This window comes from Gopherus evgoodei, chromosome 4, assembly GCF_007399415.2.
Source record: "Gopherus evgoodei ecotype Sinaloan lineage chromosome 4, rGopEvg1_v1.p, whole genome shotgun sequence".
NCBI classification, from domain to species: Eukaryota; Metazoa; Chordata; order Testudines; family Testudinidae; genus Gopherus; species Gopherus evgoodei.
In genome coordinates, this window is record NC_044325.1 from 19713630 (window position 1) to 19728156 (window position 14527).

At 42.2% G+C, this 14527-nt stretch overlaps 1 protein-coding gene across 1 annotated transcript in view; it reads left to right on the forward strand.

Annotated features, from left to right (window-relative positions):
- The window catches only part of LOC115650021 (protein AHNAK2-like), a 74248-nt gene that overhangs the window by 35985 nt on the left and 23736 nt on the right, over window positions 1-14527 (forward strand). The window contains exons 2-6 of the mRNA XM_030559352.1: window positions 3794-3858; window positions 4648-4743; window positions 7284-7346; window positions 10395-10536; window positions 11122-11303. Coding sequence (XP_030415212.1) covers window positions 7332-7346; window positions 10395-10536; window positions 11122-11303 — 339 coding nt within the window. The 5' untranslated portion in view covers window positions 3794-3858; window positions 4648-4743; window positions 7284-7331. The remainder of the gene's footprint in view (window positions 1-3793; window positions 3859-4647; window positions 4744-7283; window positions 7347-10394; window positions 10537-11121; window positions 11304-14527) is intronic.

The following is a 14527-nucleotide window of genomic DNA, read 5'->3' on the forward strand; positions in this document are numbered from 1 at the left end:
AGTGGCAGGACGTGCAAAGTTTCTTGAGAGGTAGGATATTTATGCAGACCTCCTTTTTCCATCAACCAAGTCATTTCTATATGGATGAGATGGGGTTGGGTTTCCTAATTTTTTCATGAAGTAAGAGTAAATAATTTTAGCAGTACTTCAGGAAAAGATGCACAGGGTACTCCCTCCCTCACTAACAAAAACTGAAGAAAGAGGTCTTTTTACTCTTGGGGACGGATTTGCTCCTTAAAATACACGGATGCATTTTGGTGTATCTTTTGGTGAATCTCTAAATACCTCTATGTTCAGAGCTAGGTAAGGGTTTTGCCTGTCAGCTGTACAATACCCCTGAATGAGTCAGAATGATGAGTGATATCTACCATTTGTAGGTTGGTCAGGTATTTGAAAAATACTTGTGGGTATCAAGTTCCTCCACCCTGCTGACCCATCCCTGGCAAAATACAGGAAATTCCCTTTGCTCTGTCACTGCTACAATCCACCTACAGGCCCGTGCTTGCCTTGTAGAAGAGATGAACTGAGAATTCAGTCACAGACAGTTAAAATCAGAATTAAAAATAGCAGTCAAGGTTGGGAGGTAAGTGCCCAACTGTCACTGAAACTCAGTAAGAATGAGGTGCTTAACTCCCCTGGGCCTTTTGAACATCCCAATCTTAGAGATTAGGCTAGACCAGCAGGTGATAAAGACATATAGTAGTTATAGGTTTCCTTTGTTTAAAGCATGTGGTTTAACATGTTTTGTATAGTTTTATTGTACCTTAGTCAGAACTTCTAGTGTAAATGCACGCAGTCACTGCACAGGACAAAAAAAGGTGTGGCCTTCTGCACAGCTAAACAAACCAATCAGATACAGTTTATAGGGCCATTCTGGTTTTGAAAACGGAGGGCTTGATTCGCTGCTGCATTGCTCCTGTTTGATAATGGGGTAATTTCACTGAAATCACTGATGTCATACCGGGGTAAAACAGGAGGAAAAGCAGGGTGAACCAGCCCTACAAACTGTACGGAGAATTTTTTCCTTTCTGTCTTCCAGTAGCAAATGACAACATTATTGCCTACTGCCCACACTGAACACTAAAATTAACCTAGCAATGGCAGGACTTCAAGTGCTGCATTTGATGTGTCTGAGGAGCAAATGAGCTAACAGACTGAAATTATATTTTGTTAAGTCACTTTGCTGGCCACCTGTGCTTGTGGGTGCGTTTTTGTTTTCCAGTGAAAACACAATAATACAAAATGTCCAAGAAAATAGTAAAGACTTGGGCTTATGGTAACAGCCATAAAACTAGGCATCTGCAGCTGCATCTTTAGAAAAACCAACAAAACTAAACACTCTGGGCTCAGGCCTACAGCCATGACACACATAAAATTCTCATTGAATTACATGTGGGTAAAAGCTCCCTCACACACATACCCCTACACCCCTCCCAGGCCAAAATTTTCAAATGGCAGTGTCCAAATTTAGGCTCCTAAACACATTTAGACTTCTAAACAGAACTGTATTGATTTTCAAAGACGCCGAACCTTTGCAATGCCCATTAACTTTAGTGAGATTTATATTGCCTCAGCATCTTTGAAAAATCAGGCCCATATAAATGACGTAGGGTCTTAGGAGCCCAACCTGCATACCCGCCTTCTTTAAAAACTTTAGCCCAGAATTGTTTTGGAGATATATATTTGAACAACTCTGTTCTCTTCATTTAAGTGAAGCTTTTAATCCTCAATCAGATTGTTTTGCTGTTTCTGAGTATTATTATTTAATACCAATAAAATTATCTAAATAATTTCACATGCAAAGAAAAACCAGATTAGAAAAAACTAAAGAACGGAGTGCAGAGCCCTATGAAGATGAGCTAGCAACAAACAACAACAAAGTCATCTTAGAAAAAGTGACTTGGAAAAATCGTAGGAAAAGATTAACAATATAGCGGGTTAAACATACACAAGTAGGACCTGTCTGTTCACACATCCCAGTTATCATTCATCAGACTGTACATGGGACATCTGACCTGGAGATTCTTCACTCACAGTGGTCAGTAAGTTGGACCATTCTGCTTGTGGGTCTCTTTTCCACTGTCTGAACTGCTCATAAATTTCTTTGACATTAATAGGCTCATCTGTGAATGAGAACTACTCACATGACTGACAATTGCAAGATGGGCCCTAAATGTGGCATAAAAAACACAGAGTAAAAAGAAAATAGAGCAAGAAGTTTGATGGGGGAGGGGTAAGAGGAGTGACTAGAAAGGACAAGAAGAAAAGGAATATTTGCTTATGAGGGAGTATTAGTGGAACAATATGCACATTAGAGAATGTGCAATTCTATCACACTATCATTGATTAGGCCTACATTTTCAAAAGTGATTAGTGCTTTTGGGTATCTCAATTTTTGGGTGTCTAACTCAAGGCACCTAAAGGGGGTCTGGTTTTCAGGAAGTGACGACAACTCAGCCTCTGAAAATTAAGCTTTTTAGAGATGTTACCGTTGGGCACCCAAAACTCAGGGATTCAAAATCCTTGGTCACTTCTGACCATCCGGTGTCCTGGGATAAGGGATGGAAGGCCTTCAAACTTTAGGAAATTTGGTTGCTCGAGACAAAGGTTTAGTTTGCTTTTTATTTTGTCTAAATAAGTTCAGCTATCCCTGCCATGGCTATCTGATACTGACCAATATCAGCTGAGTCTTTTTGGTTATCGTGGCCCTAAGCACTCTGCACAAAGATAGACCTACATTCCACAGCAAGGCCCCCTAGTTCTGATCTATCCCAGTGCTGAATTTACAGCCCTTTGGAAATTCTCTGGCAGCTTCAAGTAAATTCAAACTCTGATGTTTTATTGAATCATATTTGAAAAACAAATTTTGCAGCCAGCATAATATTCCATGTGCTAATTCACCTGATTTTATCCTGTCCCCAAATTTTCCATTCACTGCAGAGTTTTGCATTGCCAGTGCATAACTGCATTAGAATGGCGATGGCTTTGGTGGAAAGAGTTTTAACCCTTGAGAAGCTGTAGGCAGCAGTTTCAGATTTCATATCCACGAGGCAGCTGAATCTGTTCGCAGTAAGGAAGTTCTGGACTTCCTCTTTCACTCACCGTGAGAGGACAAGGGCAGAGGTGACTTGAACAACTTGGAAAGTGGAAGTCCAAGTTCCCTACCCCAGCAACCAACCCCACCTCCTATCTCCCAGTCCCAATATCCTTCAATGCACCAAACAATTATGGATAAGCACATCAGCTAGATGCTTCAGCTAAAATGATTGATGTAAAATAGTTAACGTTGATATTTAAAATGCCATAATTAAGCTTCAGCATTAACAGCCACGATATGAGGCAATGCCCACATTTCAGGAACTATTATTTCAGGCTACCTGGCTGCTGTATGCTTTCCTGTCTCTTTGAGTGTGTAAGTCAATTAAAGAGCTTGAAATAGAATTCAGATGCTTAGTACCTGTTTTGAGCCATTAGGCCACAATCCCTTCCATTAATTTAAAAGATTCCTGCCAGTTTGTAATGTATTTTTCCAGGTTCGGGACTTCTTTCCTCTTTTCTCTTTACAAAGTTTGCATCAGTGGAGGTGTGACTATTTTTTGTACCTTTGGGAAGACTAGCAGGATGAAATTTGAGAAATCCTGCCATAAAGATTGGATTTGAAGGCTATATCAGCCCATCCTGTGACTTTCCATAACCATACTGCTCTCTAAACTTGGTATTTGTAAAACTCACTGCCTTGTACACTGAGTTGACGGAGCAGCACCTAAACTGATGGCTCATATGTTGTTTCCAGGTTCTGACATACAGCTGAGACCAGGGGAGCCTGAGGTTGAGGCTGATGCAGAAGAAGACGATTCTGTGAGTAATGTTACTGTTTACTTCTGAAAGCTTGATAATTAATATTTTATTTATACTTTTTTTCACAAAGATGTGTCGATTATTATTTCTGTTAAGGAGCTATCCTGGCAGCTTGATCGGCCTTCTGATAAACTGATGTTCAGATATACAGAATTCTAAAGGACAGAATTTGGGGCAACGTAACATGCATTAAACTGGGGCTCTTTGCATTAAAGGGAGGGCTTTCCCCCTCAGAGATTTGTACGTGCCAGTAAAAGCTATATTCCATGGTATAGCAAATTCTTGTTTTCACAGTGGTTGAATTTTTGTTTCAAGGATGGCCTAACTTGTCCACTGGCATGAGTTTCCTGAGAGACCCCAGAAGGAATTTTGCTGAGTCAGCCAGAATTCCTCCTAGGAATTCCAACTGCTATGAGGCTCCACTGCACATCTGAGGTTACGGGGGGCATAATTTAGCCCTAAAGCAAGGGGGGAAAGTCGTCATAACCTCTTATGATCATTATTTCCATCTAATGTGTCTGTATTTCAAATGTATCCTTAGTTAAGAAAGACATTGTGAAAGCATCATTTCGGTTTCCAAGGACTATATCCTCTGTTGTTTATATCAGATTCTTAAATGGGAATTATGTTTGCACCAAAAGGAAATAACGAATGGCCATTCTGCAGCCACTGTTACTGGTATCAGGCTTGCACAGAGAGGAATTTTATATTATATTCATTGCCTCCCGACCAATAGGGATTACTGTTGCTAAATGATGACCGTTATTTCCCCTCATTTCTTTCCTGTAGGTCAATGAAGTGACAATAGAAAACATACGGCCAAGGCCACAAGGATCCTCTCCAGTTTATGAGTATTCCATAGAAGAAGAATATTTTAACAAAAAGGCAAGACATACAAAAGGTTTTCATGTTACACTCAATTCATTTTTGACCAAATTCTCATCTTTTGGGGCTTTTTAGCAAAAATCCCATTGACTTCTGTAGGATTAGAATTTGGACATGTATAAAAAGTACTTTGAAATCCACACCCTCACTTTCTCAATCCTTTCATAGCCCTTTTAGTTTACCAAACAGTGCATAATTACTTGTATTTATGGGCAGGAGAGTTTCAGGATTCAGCTGACTTTTCATTGTGAAGAAAAAGCATGATCAGTAATATATGCATAGAATCATAGGGACCTCAGGAGGTCACCTAGTCCAACCCCCTGCTCAAAGCAGGACCAATCCCCAGATGGATTTTCACCCCAGTTCCCTAAATGGCCCCCTCAAAGATTGAACTTATAACTCTGGGCTTAGTAGGCCAATGCTCAAACCACTGAGCTATCCCTCCCCATTAAGAAAATATTTGGTTTTCTATATGAAAATGTAAAGCATTAAAGGATTTTTTCCCCCCTAATTCTTTCCTGATTGGAGGTGGGGTGGAGAGTATCAGGAAACAACTTTCTAGAAAATATAACCTGTAAAAAAAAAAAGTCTAAGATCGAGCCTTTGGAATTATCTGTATTTCTTGGTTAATTAAAGGATAAAGATTTAATTAGTATGATGCGTAAGAGTGTGACTCACCACTGAAGCAACCCCTCATGGCCACTCGGGATGCTACAGGAGCCTCCCTCTGACAAATGGCTGTTTAGGTGCCCCATCTCTTCCTGTGACTCAGGCCTCTGGCTGGAGCATTGATAGTCCAACCCTCTTTGGAGTAACCCAAGAGTCCAACAAACAACAGTTCACCAGCTCATGTTGGGTTTTCAGCCTAACTCTAGACTCATTAGCCTGAACCCTGGGACAAGGGGGATTTCCACACACCTTCCTCACCTCTGAGTTCCAGTCCAGGGACCCTTTAATAAGCAGCCAAGGTGTGTCTACACAGACCTCCTGCTGCCTCCTTGGACCACTTCCTTCCTCCACTTGTCTTGAGCCTTTCCCATGCCTCATTGTCTATCAGCCTCTCTCTCCCTCTCTAGAGCCCTTTCACAAGCTCACTGCAGAGCTTTAGCACTTTCTGCCACTCATGTGGCTTTGCTACAGAAGAGTTTCTCTACTCCCCTACCCTGTGGGAGTTTTCCTGTCCTTCCACCAGCATGCAGAATCCTGGGAAACTCACTTCCTCCACCTTGCCTTCACAACTGCCTTGTATTCCCAGTTGCAGGCTGGCCTGCCTTCCTTCAGGGAGGCTCTATCTGCCAGCAGGCCAACACAGATACCTGGATGCAGCCAGTCTTCTGCCCCTGAATCAGAGCCAGATATCTGCTCTCCTTCCTGGTCAGTACCCCACTGAGCTTTAAGCTCTTCCCTCTAAGGCCTGGTCCACACTACACAGTTAAATCGATTTAAACAGCGTTAAATCGATTTAACTCTGTACCCATCCACTCTGTACCCGTCCACTCTGTACCCGTCCACCCGATTTCTGTACTCCTCCCCAACGAGAGGAGTAACCCTAAAATCGATATTACTATACCGATTTAGGGTTAGTGTGGACGGAAATCAAAGTTATTGGTCTCATTCCTTTAATGTAGCTACCCAGCGTGCACCACTCCGGAAATCGATGGTAGCCTAGGACCATGGACGCACACCACCGAATTAATATGCCCTAGTGTGGACGCATAAAATCGATTTTATAATATCGGTTTTATAAAACCGATTTTAGTAATTTCGATTTTATGCTGTAGTGTAGACGTAGCCTAAGTTTGACAGCTGCTACTGGTGTAGTGAGGTGGAGCTGATTGACCTCATAGGCTCTCATTAAATCCTTCATGCTCATTGTGGGGTTATACACACAACCAGTAGGGTTATGCCTAGGGTTTCCCAGGATTGTCCCTTTTTTGAGGTAGCTGTCCGAGACAAAATGGTTCAGATATCCCATTTTTTTGTACCTCAGACATGCATGTTTAAACAAGCATGATGAATCCACAGCATGCCTGACATACAGTTTGTTCATTCAAAAAAATGGGAAACCAAAATATTTGGGAACTATTGTCAGTTTCACCTAAACGTTTTGGTTGTAAAAAAATTCTGTAAAATGATTTCTCATTTTGAAATGGCTTTTAATTTTATTTACAATATTTAAAAATGTTAAAAATGCTCAAAATGAACTGTGTGCTTTGACTGAGCTGAAATGATTTTTTTTTTGGCTTTTTAAGTCACCAAACTATTTTTTTTTAAGTGCCAGCAAACAATCTGCACAACTCTTATCATGTGGTTAAATCCACACACACTGAGCTGAAAATTAACATTATAGACTCTAATGGAAACATCCGCTACTGGTTTTTAAAACAGTAATAGACTTCAGTGTGAATTATGAATTTTAGCTCTCACCAAAATATAGGCTAAGAGCCCTGTTTTGAGCAAGGCAGAGGCCATATAATCTTTATGTGAACTTTACAATACTATCTTAGCTGAACACTAACTAATTACAATTGTTTTTTCAGCTACAAGAAGATACAGAGAATGAAAAATATTCCACAGACAAACAAAAAATGAGTCATTCACAGGTGAGTTTAAAAGGTTACACAGAAAGCAAATTTCATTAGACAGTGCAAATATGGCAAGAGTGAATAGAGGAGAAAGAACAATGGACTCACATGAGTTTTGGCAGCCTGCTTAATAAATAAGATTCCTATTGTATATTGTATACTGTGTTAATCACAAGAAATTACTGCATCATGGGAATATATGCACCACCGATATTTTCCCCTTCCCAATGGAAAGAACGTTGTCATAATGTAAAGCTCCTGCCTTAATGGGATAGGGTAGAGAGAGAATATGGTCTTGCATGCCACACCTCTGTAAAAACCCAAGAGCAATTTTTTACAGTTAGGCTCATTGTTTTCTACAGTATAAACGCTTCACAGGTGTGTGTGACACACCAGGGTACAATCCAGACTAATGAACAGCTGTGTCACTCCTGCCCTGCAGCCTTGGGTGCCTTACAATGCCTTGCTAAAGTAGCTGCCACCTGGCTGCTCACAGTCTTCCAGCCTGCAAGCCACACCCTGAGTATGTATAACTGCAGCCTGCCAGTTACATATGGGTTACATTCTGGTTCTCACCAGCCTTGACTATACTTCAGGGTAACCCAAACATGCCCCCGACCCCCTGTTTTAGATTTTCCCCAGAAATGTATATCCTGTACTGCCCAGCACTCTCCTGGACAATACAAGTTTTATTAAGTCCATTATTCCTATATGAGACTAATATGCACACAACGTGAACCAACTGGAGTTATCCCCAGACACTTCAATTTAAACACACTGGATTGCATAAAACAGCAAAACAAGTGTATTAAGTACAAAGGGATAGATTTAAAGTAAGTGCACCTAATGAAGCATAAAAGTCAGAAATGGTTACAAGAAAAATAAAGATAAGACGTTTACTAATGCCTAACTTAAACTATATCAAAGTCAAGCAAAATTTCTCACCACATGCTTTCAGCAGTCTAACTGACCAAAACCTGTAGATCAGGACCCCTCTCTGAGAGTCCAGCCTTGTCGCTTCAGGTGCAGAGAATGTGATGGGCAGGGAGAGAGAGGGGTGTATTGGGGTATTTGTCCCTCCTCTTTACAGTTTCAGTCCCTCTCCTGAAAAACATTTTCAGCTGGCACTAGGCGACAAAGAGTCTATATGGAAGGATGTTCCCTGCTGTTTTTTCCACCTGTTTGAACTTCCTTTGTCTTCCCTTCCTGCTTGAAGACTCTGTTTACAGCTTACATGCAAATTAAGCAGAGCACATATTCCTTTATTTAGAACAGACTTGTTTGCCAGCCTCTGCTTGGGCAAGGCTGTGGGGATTGGAACATGTGCACCATACAGGGAAATCTTATAAACTTCACGTACAATGTTGCCATGCAATATTTTATCAGGACAATACTGACCAGAAAATTATGAGTTTTCAAATGGTACCTTACAAGGCATACTTTGTACATGTAGTTTGTAGGGTGCGAATACAAGGATACATTCTGTCACTGTGGGTTTGTGAGGTGAATGAACACAGAGAATAAAGAAAAGAAAATAAGACTACCACACTTGCTTTCAGATGTGCCCTATAATCCCTTGCTGGGAATACAGGTGCACACTCTTCAGCGATACCCCTCTCTCTTTTATTTGCTCCACTGATCTTAGGATTGCCGTGTTCTAAGAAGAGTGAGTGGTCTCCCACATTTCTTATAGGTTGCTGCCATACAGAGACACATAAAAGCCAATTTTCTTGGTATGGTTGTTGTCAGATCCTACCATTATTTTATCTATTTGGGGGAAGTTTAACATACAGCCTTTTTAAGGTAAGAGTCTACATTTTTACACACTCAAAACTCATGTTCGGGTAGATCATCAGCTGATATAAATGCTGACTTACCGCAAAGGTAGGGTAAGTCAAGGATCTGGCCCATTCAAAGAAATACAGGGCCAAAAACTGACACTGGAAGATCTGAATGACAATAAAAGAAGAATTAGTTTATGAATTAATATAATTTTTATCTATTGCTCACTTCTGACCAATCATATAGAGGAACCAACACAATCTTATGTCTGGCACATTCCTGAAAGTGCATTATTATTTACTATTTGTCTTATTGTAGTACCTAGGAATCCTAGTCATGAAACAGGATGCAGTATGCTAGATGATGTACAAATACAGAACAAAAAAACATTCCCTGCCCCAAAGACACCAACAGCAAAGACCTGTGGAGAAGGCCAAACTCCTGTCAAGGGGTGGTGGGAGAGCAGGAAGACAGACCCTCAGGGGCTGGGCCCAGCTTAGCATAGGCACCAACTCCGTGGGTGCTCCGGGGCTGGAGCACCCATGGGGAAAAATGGTGGGTTCTGAGCACCCACCGGGAGCCCCCCTATCAGCTCTCCCCACCCACCCAGCACCTTCTGCCCATTGGCGGGCCCTGCTGATCAACACCTCCCCCACCCCCCATGCCTCCCACGTGCCACAATCAGCTGTTTCACTGTGTGCAGGAGGCTTGGGGCGGGGAAGGAGCGAGGGCATGGCACACTTGTGAGAGGGGATGGAACGGGGCAGGAAGAGGTGGAGTGGGGGTGGAACAAGGGCAGAAAGAGGAGGGGCAGAGGTGGGACCTTGGGGGAAGGGATGAGTGGGGGCAAGAGGCAGAGTCCTGGCAGAGTCAGGGGTCCAGCATCTCCAGCACATTGGAAATTCAGCGCCTGTGCAACTTGGGACTGGAGCAAATGAAATGAACTTTAAAGAGAAGACCCAGCCCTTCCTCCCTGAGGCTCTGTCTTTCTGCTCCCCCTGCAGGACTTGAGCTGAGCAATCTGGCCCCTATCCAACACAACACTTAAGTATGTGCTTAACTTTAAATATTTGCACAGTCCCATTGGAATGGAGTCAAGGTGTTCAGCACTTTTCCCATATTGTACATATAAGTTCCCATTTTTAAGCAATCTTTCTTGAGGAGATATGGTAAGTATTTCTGAAGATGCTCATTTTGTGTGTGAGAGGAAGATTTCAGTATAGTCTCAAGTGGTCAGTATGAATTAACAATGAATTTTAACATGACATCTTTCTGGGCATCTAGGAGTCTATGGAGGTGACCCTGAAAACAGAAGTGGAATCTGGTGCTAGCGGTTTTAGTGTGACTGGTGGAGGAAATGAAGGAATATTTGTAAAACAGGTGCTCAAGGGATCCCCTGCTTCGAAAATATTCAGTTTGAGAGAAGGTACAGTCTGATATTCTGAATTTTTTAAAAACACTATTATCTAGAAATTTGATAAAAAAATAAAATCACAAAATTTGTGTATAAGTACACACACACACTCATATTTTCAGATACTAGAAAATAGGTCCCCGTCCTGCAAACACCAGTGCACATGTTTAACTTTACTCCCATCAGCAGTTTGCAGGATCAGTACCTGAAATAATAATGAAATATGGATTTCCTATAAATCATGGAATACACTACTCTTCACTAGAACTAGTCAGTAATTTTTTTTAAAAAAAAGAAATATAATACAATTAATTACATTTCAAAGATAAAAGTAACTTACATCTATGAAGAATGTGGCCCAATATGCAGTTAGCCTTTTATGAACTATTATGTGTATGACTACACAATAATATAATAAATAATACTATTTAAACAAATAAAACTCCAAAGCATATATATTAAAACAAATCATGATATGCTTTATATAATCATCATATGTTTACGACCCTTCGTGTTTATCAAGAACAATGTGATTTGAAAAACCACATGATATAGCAAACTGATATCTTAAAATAAAATGTCTGGTACTATTTGCAGGTGATCAGCTATTAAGTGCCACAATATTTTTTGATAATATCAAATATGAAGATGCACTCAAGATTCTACAGTATTCCGAGCCATACAAAGTACAATTCAGTCTCAAGAGAAAACTTGCTGGGAAAGAAGAGCTAGAAAAAATTCATTCTACAGCACAACACAAGAAGGAAAAAATAAGTCAGGTAAAATTATTTCTGTATCATGTTAGAAAGAATAGGAAAATACTACAAAAGTCCATTATATAGTAACATTGGAGATGGGAAAATACAGGCCCTTGTCCTGCAAACACACATAGAATCATAAAATATCAGGGTTGGAAGGGACCTCAGGAGGTCATCTACTCCAACCCCTTGCTCAAAGCAGGACCATTTCCCAGCTAAATCATCCCAGCCAGGGCTTTGTCAAGCCTGACCTTAAAAACCGCCGAGGAAGGAGATTCCACCACCTCCCTAGGTAACCCATTCCAGTGCTTCACCACTCTCTGAGTGAAAAAGTTTTTCCTAATATCCAGCCTAAACCTCCCTCACTGCAACTTGAGACCATTACTCCTTGTTCTGTCATCTGCTACCACTGAGAACAGTCTAGATCCATCCTCTTTGGAACCCCCTTTCAGGTAGTTGAAAGCAGCTATCAAATCCCCCCTCATTCTTCTCTTCTGCAGACTAAACAATTCCAGTTCCCTCAGCCTCTCCTCATAAGTCACGTCATAAGCCTGACAATCTCGCCAGCTCCCTAATCATTTTTGTTGCTCTCCACTGGACTCTTTCCAATTTTTCCACATCCTTCTTGTAGTGTTGGGCCCAAAACTGGACACAGTACTCCAGATGAGGCCTCACCAGTGTCGAATAGAGGGGAATGATCACATCCCTTGATCTGCTGGCAATGCCCCTACTTACACAGCCCAAAATGCTGTTAGCCTTCTTGGCAACAAGGGCACACTGTTGACTCATATCCAGCTTCTCGTCCACTGTAACCGCAAGTCCTTTTCTGCAGAACTGCTTCCTAGCCATTCGGTCCCTAGTCTGTAAGAGTGAATGGGATTCTTCTGTCCTAACTGCAGGACTCTGCACTTGTCCTTGTTGAACCTCATCAGGTTTCTTTTGGACCAGTCCTCTAATTTATCTAGGTCCCTCTGTATCCTATCCTTACCCTCCAGTGTATCTACCACTCCTCCCAGTTTAGTGTCATCTGCAAACTTGCTGAGAGTGCAGTCCACGCCATCCTCCAGATCATTAATGAAGATATTGAACAAAACTGGCCACAGGATCGACCCTTGGGCACTCCACTTGAAACCAGCTGCCAACTAGACATGGAGCCATTGATCACTACCCGTTGAGCCTGACAATCTCGCCAGCTTTCTATCCACCTTATAGTCCAATCATACAGCCCATACTTCTTTAACTTGCTGGCAAGAATACTGTGGGAGACCGTATCAAAAGCTTTGGTAAAGTCAAGGAATAACACATCCACTGCTTTGCCCTCATCCACAGACCCAGTTATCTCCTCTTAGAAGGCAAGTAGGTTAGTCAGGCATGACTTGTCCTTGGTGAATCCATGCTGACTGTTCCTGATCACTTTCCTCTCCAATAAGTGCTTCAGAATTGATTCCTTGAGGACCTGCTCCATGATTTTTCCAGGGACTGAGGTGAGGCTGACTGGCCTGCAGTACTCCGAATCCTCCTTCTTCCCTTTTTTAAAGATGGGCACTACAGTAGCCTTTTTCCAGTCATCCGGGACCTCCCCCGTTCGCCATGAGTTTTCAAAGATAATGGCCAATGGCTCTGCAATCACATCTGCCAACTCCTTTAGCACCCTTGAATGCAGTGCATCCTGCCCCATGGACTTGTGCTCATCCAGTTTTTCTAAATAGTCCCGAACCACTTCTTTCTCCACAGAGGGCTAGTCACCTTCTCCCCATACTGTGCTGCCCAGTGCAGCAGTCTGGGAGCTGACCTTGTTTGTGAAGACAGAGGCAAAAAGATCATTTACATTAGCTTTTTCCACATTCTCTGTCACTAGGTTGCCTCCCTCGTTCAGTAAGGGGCCCACACTTTCCTTGACTTTCTTCTTGTTGCTAACATACCTGAAGAAACCCTTCTTGTTACTCTTAACATCTCTTGCTAGCTGCAACTCCAAGTGTGATTTGGCCTTCCTGATTTCACTCCTGCATGCCTGAGCAATATTTTTATACTCCTCTCTGGTCATTTGTCCAATCTTCCACTTCTTGTAAGCTTCTTTTTTGCTTTTAAGATCAGCAAGGATTTCACTGTTAAGCCAAGCTGGTTGCCTGCTATATTTACTATTCTTCCTACACATCTGGATGTTTTTTTCCTGCAACTTCAATAAGGATTCTTTAAAATACAGCCAGCTCTCTTGGACTCCTTTCCCCGTCATGTTATTTTCCCAGGGGATCCTGCCCATCAGCTCCCTGAGGGAGTCAAAGTCTGCTTTTCTGAAGTCCAGGGTCTGTATTCTGCTGCTCTCCTTTCTTCCTTGTGTCAGGATCCTGAACTCAACCATCTCATGGTCACTGCCTCCCAGGTTCCCATCGACTTTTGCTTTCCCTACTAACTCTTCTCTGTTTGTGAGCTGCAGGTCAAGAAGAGCTCTGCCCCTAGTTGGTTCCTCCAGCACTTGCACCAGGAAATTGTCCCCTACACTTTCCAAAAACTTCCTGGATTGTCTGTGCACCGCTGTATTGCTCTCCCAGCAGATATCAGGGTGATTAAAGTCTCCCATGAGAACCAGGGCCTGCGATCTAGTAACTTCTGCTAGTTGCCAGAAGAAAGCCTCGTCCACCTCATCCCCCTGGTCTGGTGGTCTATAGCAGACTCCCACCACGACATCAGGATTGAACAAAGACTGTGAATGGCTTGCCAATTACAGAACCAGTTTCTCCTCTCTTGGTTTTCACACCTCAACTGCTAGAACAGGGCCTCATCCCCCCTGATTGAACTGACCTCGTTATCTCTAGCTTGCTTGCTAGCACACATATATATACCTGCCCCTGGATATTTCCATTACATGCATCTGAGGAAGTGGGTATTCACCCACGAAAGCTCATGCTCCAAAACGTCTGTTAGTCTATAAGGTGCCACAGGATTCTTTGCTGCTTTTACAGATCCAGACTAACACGGCTACCCTCTGATACTTGACATCACCCTTGTTGCTCACACTTCTAAACTTAACCCAGCGACTCTCAGGTTTTTCTGCACTTTCATACCGGAGCTCTGAGCAGTCATACTGCTCTTACATACAATGCAACTCCCACACCTTTTCTGCCCTGCCTGTCCTTCCTGAACAATTTATATCCATCCATGATAGTACTCCAGTCATGTGAGTTATCCCACCAAGTCTCTGTTATTCCAATCACATCATAGTTCCTTGACTGTGCCAGGACTTCCAG